Source organism: Epargyreus clarus, unplaced genomic scaffold (assembly GCF_041222505.1).
Source record: "Epargyreus clarus isolate Ecla_fem2 unplaced genomic scaffold, WU_Ecla_fem_2.2 ptg000007l, whole genome shotgun sequence".
Lineage (NCBI taxonomy): Eukaryota > Metazoa > Arthropoda > Insecta > Lepidoptera > Hesperiidae > Epargyreus > Epargyreus clarus.
In genome coordinates, this window is record NW_027332215.1 from 23,732,698 (window position 1) to 23,739,353 (window position 6,656).

Sequence of the window (6,656 nt, forward strand, 5' to 3'; positions counted from 1 at the left end):
CGCAAACGGAGTTCCCTGAGTGCAGGAGATTTGGGCTCTAATAGGTACAGGCTTGCAATCATCACACACCTTCAGGTGTTTACGACCACACATGCCGTCATCCATAGTAGGATCCCTACTTCGTTGAACCCACTCTCGTCGTCCAATACAGCGAAACCACTTCCGAACCTCGCATTGTTGGTGTAAAATATTTCACAACAATATATTCGAAAATAGTAGGAGCAATATGGTTCAAACGTTGAAATACAACCGCCACACCAAATTCTAACTTGTAGCAGTGATTTCGTTTCGACTGAAGAGCTTTCACATACCGGCCGATTGACACGTCTTTGATAGGCTTCTGGTAAAACCCCCAATTTGTTAAACTTACTTACGTTAACGTTGCTTAAACTCTTGATTTTTTGAAATAATTTATTTTGATTAATCCTAAGATTAATATCTTGTATCGATTAAAACAATTTTAATATAAACTTAATTTTTGTCTTCTTTTTAAATCATAAAAAAGTCGTTATGGAGTACGCAATAAAGATAGAAATATGCTATCGCGGACTTATTTGTAGATCTGTTCAAGGTGTACGATACTGTAGAACATTATTTTGATTTATCTTGTAGGTTTCATCCAGCGTTTGCAATCTAAGCCCCAAAAATGTGTTTATTTACGAATCCTGTATAATTAAAAGTGTTTTTATGCATGTATTATACATACAAGCCTTTCTATTGAATCACTCTGTCTATTAAAAAAACTGCATCAAAATCCGATTTGTAGTTTTAAAGATCTAAGCGAACATGGGCCAGACAGTGTGAAGCAACTTTGTTTTATACGAGTAATGTGTAGTGATGATACAAATAAGGACAATAAAACATCTTATTGTTGTGGTGATTTGCACCTTCCCGATTGTCGATTGTCCCCACGGGAAAAAGGTATTTATGTCCCCGTTATTGAATAGATGGAATATGTATGTAAACTATATATAAATATAAACAAAGGATTTAGTATTATATAGTAAAGTGGCAGCATTTCCATTTGCCAAATTGATCATTATAATAATAATAATAATAAGCCCCTTAAAAATCTAACTCCACGTCCAGTCCGACCACCAGCGACTACGTGAGGGGCGGACTTTGGCAGCTTTCAGCTAAATACTCACCAAAGACTAACGGAGCCATAGTAAGACAGTTGAATGCGATGCGATTAAGAAGCGGATATAAACTACCCCAGGCGGGTACCGGAGCGAATCGCGATGGAGAATCCCGCCCCGAGCAATCAAGCTCGGGCTGTCCCACGTATTCTGGGGGGGACGCCGTATCGCAAACTTCTGCCCAGTCCAACACTGTTGCAGATCACCACCACGACTCAGAGTCAGTGGCAAGTTTTTCGTCTGTTCCATCCACTAACCCTTATTCCCATTCACCATCTTGCTCAACCACTACAGGTAATAGCATGCTGACGGAGGATGTTGTGCAAGAGGCTGATCCAGTCAAAAACCTTGCACCCACCACCGCCAGCTTAAATAAGCGTAGAAAATGGAGTAAGCCAATGAATGAGTTTATCCTACGCACATATCTTCAGCTTACCTTAATGGAAACTGATATAAGCGGTTATTTACCTTCACTTCATACTAAGTTCATAGAAAAATTTCCAGAAATGCATACGATCAGCAGACAAAGAGTAGGAGATCAGAGAAGAGCAATAGTAAATAAAAAACTACTAACACAAAATGATATAAACAGAATCTATGAGGAAATTCGTGAGGACATAAATAAGTCACAAACAAACGCACAAATACAGAACTTACAAACTATACAATCACAATTAACAGATATAAACGATACAAGACATCGTATGAGATGGACTACAGAACACAATATAACAATTATGCGTTCATACTACAAAATAACACTATTAGAAACAAATATATCAGCTTATAGAGGACAAATTCACAAGGAATTCATATTAAAGTACCCGCATCTAAGCCATGTAACAGAACAGAGAATAGCCGATCAAAAAAGGTTAATTTTGCAAAATAAATATTTAAGTGAAGAAAGGCTCCAAATTATTAAAGATGAAGTAGCCAGTGAATTACTTCTACAGAAAAATAACCATACTCAAATCCCTATTTCAACACCAGAAAATATTAATGAACAGAACACTATCAATAACATTGATTCGGAAATATTTACTAATATGCATAATACAAACAACTCACCAACAATAAAAACACTACATTTAGATCAACAAAAAACAACAGAAATAGAAGAAATCTTTAACACAGCTTACAACTATTTTAAAGATACTAACCCCACTCAGAGAAGCTATATCCCTAAACAAAAATCGTCTACAAAACTAGCGGCTATTGTAAATTATATTAATAGTTACATACTACCTAAATGCATCGATAACGACACAGAATTTACAACCTTACAAACAATATTGTACTGTGGAGCATGGGCAGCAGCTAAGAGTAACGGAAGTAAATTATCTATACCACCTAAATTAGAATCACATAATACATATAATCCAAAAAAACCGAATTGGCAAATAAGACTAGAACGACGACTAGATAAACTAAGAGCACAAATAGGCCAATTAACACAATTCATTAAAGGAAATAGAAGTAGTAAGATAGAAAAAGAAGTAAGATTTATCAAAACAGAATATAAAATTCACGCGACCCATGAAAACCCCAATACATGTCTGACCGAGTTTTTAGACACTTTGAAACAAAAACTTTGTACCATCAGCAATCGATTAAAAAGATATAAAACCTGTACACTACGTAAAACACAAAATAACACATTCACAACTAATGAAAAACAGTTTTACCGGGGATTAAAACCAACTAGTCCACATAACCCACAAAATCACAATCAGATTAATAACTCACCACCATCAGCTCACGAACTGCGTACATTTTGGGCCACGATTTGGGAAAGCCCAGTCCAACACAATAAGATGGCTAATTGGATTTTACAAGAAGAGCATAGGTACACAAAAGTGGAACCTATGGTATTCCAGTATATTCCCGCTCAAGTTTTCGTTAATATTATTAAAAAACTGCATAACTGGAAAGCACCAGGCTCAGATAACATCCACAATTTCTGGTATAAGAAATTCACTTATATACACCCATTTATTCTCAAATATATAAATAAATTTATAGAAATGCCGCACACTTTACCATCCTTTATAACCGAAGGAATCACATATATGTTGCAAAAAGACCAAAATGATATCTGTAATCCTGCAAAATACAGACCCATAACTTGTCTTCAGACTCTTTACAAAATAATGACATCCTGTTTGACACACATAATTAATAACCATGTAGATGAAAATAAATTTCTAGCAGAACAACAGAAAGGTTGCCGAAAATACAGTCAAGGATGCAAAGAACAGCTTACTATAGATTCAATAGTTCTCAAACAGAGTCAGAAGCAAAAAACAGACTTATATTCTATGTACATAGATTATAAAAAAGCCTTCGACTCTGTACCCCATTCCTGGTTACTTCAAATCTTAGAAATCTATCATATACACCCTAAAATTATTTCTTTTTTACAAAATACAATGACACAATGGATCACAAGACTTAAACTGACCACTGGTGCAAATACAATAATCACAGAACCTATTAAAATACAAAGAGGCATATTCCAAGGCGATGCTTTAAGTCCCCTTTGGTTTTGTCTGGCTTTAAATCCACTTTCTAATATGTTGAATTCATCAAGTACAGGATACGATTTAGGAATTGCAGAAAACAACATTGACTCACTAAGTGACTTTTCCGTTTATAAATTAAACCACCTTTTATACATGGACGACATAAAACTCTATGGTTCCACAGAAGAAGAACTCCATATACTGGCTCAAACAACTGAAAGGTTTTCAGAGGATATTTGTATGGAGTTTGGAATCGACAAATGTAAAATTAATTCTGTTAGGGCAGGCCAAACTTACCAACATCAATATCAGATGCAAACAAAACAATTCCGCCCTACTTAACATCAGGTACAACATGTATGATCTCAAAAGACTGCAACGACCTCTCTAACCCAGCAAAATATAGACCTATCACATGCCTGCAGACCTTGTATAAAATTATCACATCCTGTATATCCTCACTAATATATAAACACATTGACACTAATAAGATCTTAGCCGAACAGCAGAAAGGATGCCGAAAGTTTAGTCAAAGCTGCAAGGAACAACTAGTCATAGACTCTATCATTCTTAAAAAGGCTCAAAAATCCAAAACTGATCTCTATAGTATGTATATTGACTACAAAAAAGCATATGACTCTGTTCCCCATTCATGGCTAGTACAAATTTTAGAAATTTACAAAATACACCCAACGATTATCACATTCCTGAAAACTACAATGACAACCTGGTCTACAGTCCTTAGATTCAATACTTCAACCGATACAGAGGATATCCGTCCAATCAACATATTACGAGGTATCTTTCAGGGAGATGCACTGAGCCCGCTGTGGTTCTGCCTCGCCCTAAACCCTCTATCGAACATTTTAAATTCAACCTGCGCAGGATTCCCCTTAGAAGATACAGCCCGCGACGGACAGCGTGAGGTACAAAATAACACTTTAAATCATCTACTCTACATGGATGATATTAAATTATATGCAAAAAGTGAGAGCCAATTAAATGAATTAGCGAACCTAACAGAACAATTTACAAACGATGTTAAAATGGAATTTGGTATAGATAAGTGCAAAATAAATTCAGTTAGAGCAGGACAATACTATCAACACCAATACACATTAGAAACAGGAGAACACATAGATCCATTAGATGAACACGATACATATAAATACTTAGGGTACAATCAATCACGACAGATAAACCATAAAGAAACAAAACAAAAATTAAAACAGCAATTTCAACACCGATTAAATACTATTATGAAAACACAACTTTATTCAAGAAACACAATAAAAGCACTCAACACTTTTGCAATACCCGTACTTACCTATTCTTTCGGCATCATCAACTGGACCAAAACAGACCTGAAAAACCTACAACGCAAAATAAACACCTCCATGACCAAATTCCGAAAGCATCATCCAAGATCGTGTGTGCAAAGGTTAACACTACCAAGAAAAGAAGGAGGCAGGGGGCTCATCGACATTCAAAATTTACACAATAAACAGATAACAACCCTTAGACAATATTTCTTCAGCAAGGCAGAATCTTCTACACTTCATAAACAGATAGCAAACAACGACAACCAATTTACTCCTCTAAATTTAAAAGACAAATCCGAACAGAAAAACGAAAAAGTCACGGATAACAAAACCAAACTACTTGAATGGAGCCAAAAGTCTTTACACGGAAGACATTACCAAGATTTAAGCCAAATTAATGTCGACAAGGAAGCGTCGAACGCATGGCTTAAACGAGGTGAGCTCTTCCTGGAGACTGAAGGCTTCATGCTCGCAATACAGGACCAAGTAATTGAGACTAAAAATTATAGGAAGTTCATTATAAAAAACCTAAGCACTGATACATGCCGAAAATGCAATAGTTCACCAGAAACCATCCAGCATATTACAGGCGCGTGTAAATCAATAGCCCAGACAGACTACAAACATAGACACGATCAAGTCGCTAATGTGATACACCAGAAACTAGCACACCAATACAAATTAGTAGACACCATAGTGCCCTACTACAAATACATCCCCGAAACTGTCCTGGAAAACCCTTCGACAAAATTGTATTTTGACCGAGGGATTTTTACTGACCGAACCATCCACTTCAACAGACCAGACATCACTTTAATAAATAAAACAAACAAAACTGGATATCTCATCGACATAGCTATACCAAATACACACAACTTACAAACTACTATAGCAGAAAAACTATCTAAGTATACAGAATTAAAAGAAGAAATAACCCGCCTCTGGCATCTCCAAAAAGTAACCATAGTCCCCATAGTGTTGTCCACAACAGGAGTAATACCAAAACAGCTCCACCGGTCCCTTATTTCTCTAAACCTGCCCTCTAACACCTACCACCTGCTGCAGAAGGCAGTGATACTAAACACGTGCAGACTGGTGAGGAAGTTCCTACAATGTGAAGCGGACAACCCGCACCAACATATCAACTTAAACATACCCTCATCTCTCTTTCAAGTTACAACGCAAAACCACTCTCTCTCTAACGAGTAACCCAGCTGATAGTCACTTGGCTTAGGCCCGTGCTATCAGTACTTTCCAGCTACCCGGTTAGCTGAGCAAAATAAATGAATAATAATAATAATAATAATAAATTTTTATTCACGGAATACATAGCAGCACACACATGACTAAAAAAACAAGAACCAAAACAAAACATAAACATAAAAAAAAATCGAGTTCTTACAATATTAAAAAATAAGGAGGGTACCGCGCTGCGACATAATAAACCGTAAAACGGACTACCCTCAGCCTATGCCATGGCAGTGTAACCAAGGCGCTGATTTTCAGGGTACACCGAAATAAAGGGACAAACATGGACGGCTGTCTTTGTAGCACAAAATAATTATTGTTAATATTTTTAATAACATTGATTAATGAAAAAATAGCAGAGAGATAATAATTATAATAAAAGGTAAGCATCGACTATAATAATATTTATAAAAAGTTTATAGTTT

At 36.1% G+C, this 6,656-nt stretch overlaps 1 protein-coding gene across 1 annotated transcript; it reads left to right on the forward strand.

Annotated features, from left to right (window-relative positions):
• The first annotated feature begins 4,380 nt into the window (after positions 1 to 4,380).
• LOC140743809 (uncharacterized) lies at positions 4,381 to 6,192 on the forward strand. The gene has a single exon (XM_073075395.1). The coding sequence runs from the start codon at positions 4,381 to 4,383 to the stop codon at positions 6,190 to 6,192; it is 1,812 nt and encodes a 603-aa protein (XP_072931496.1).
• Positions 6,193 to 6,656: the final 464 nt, after the last annotated feature.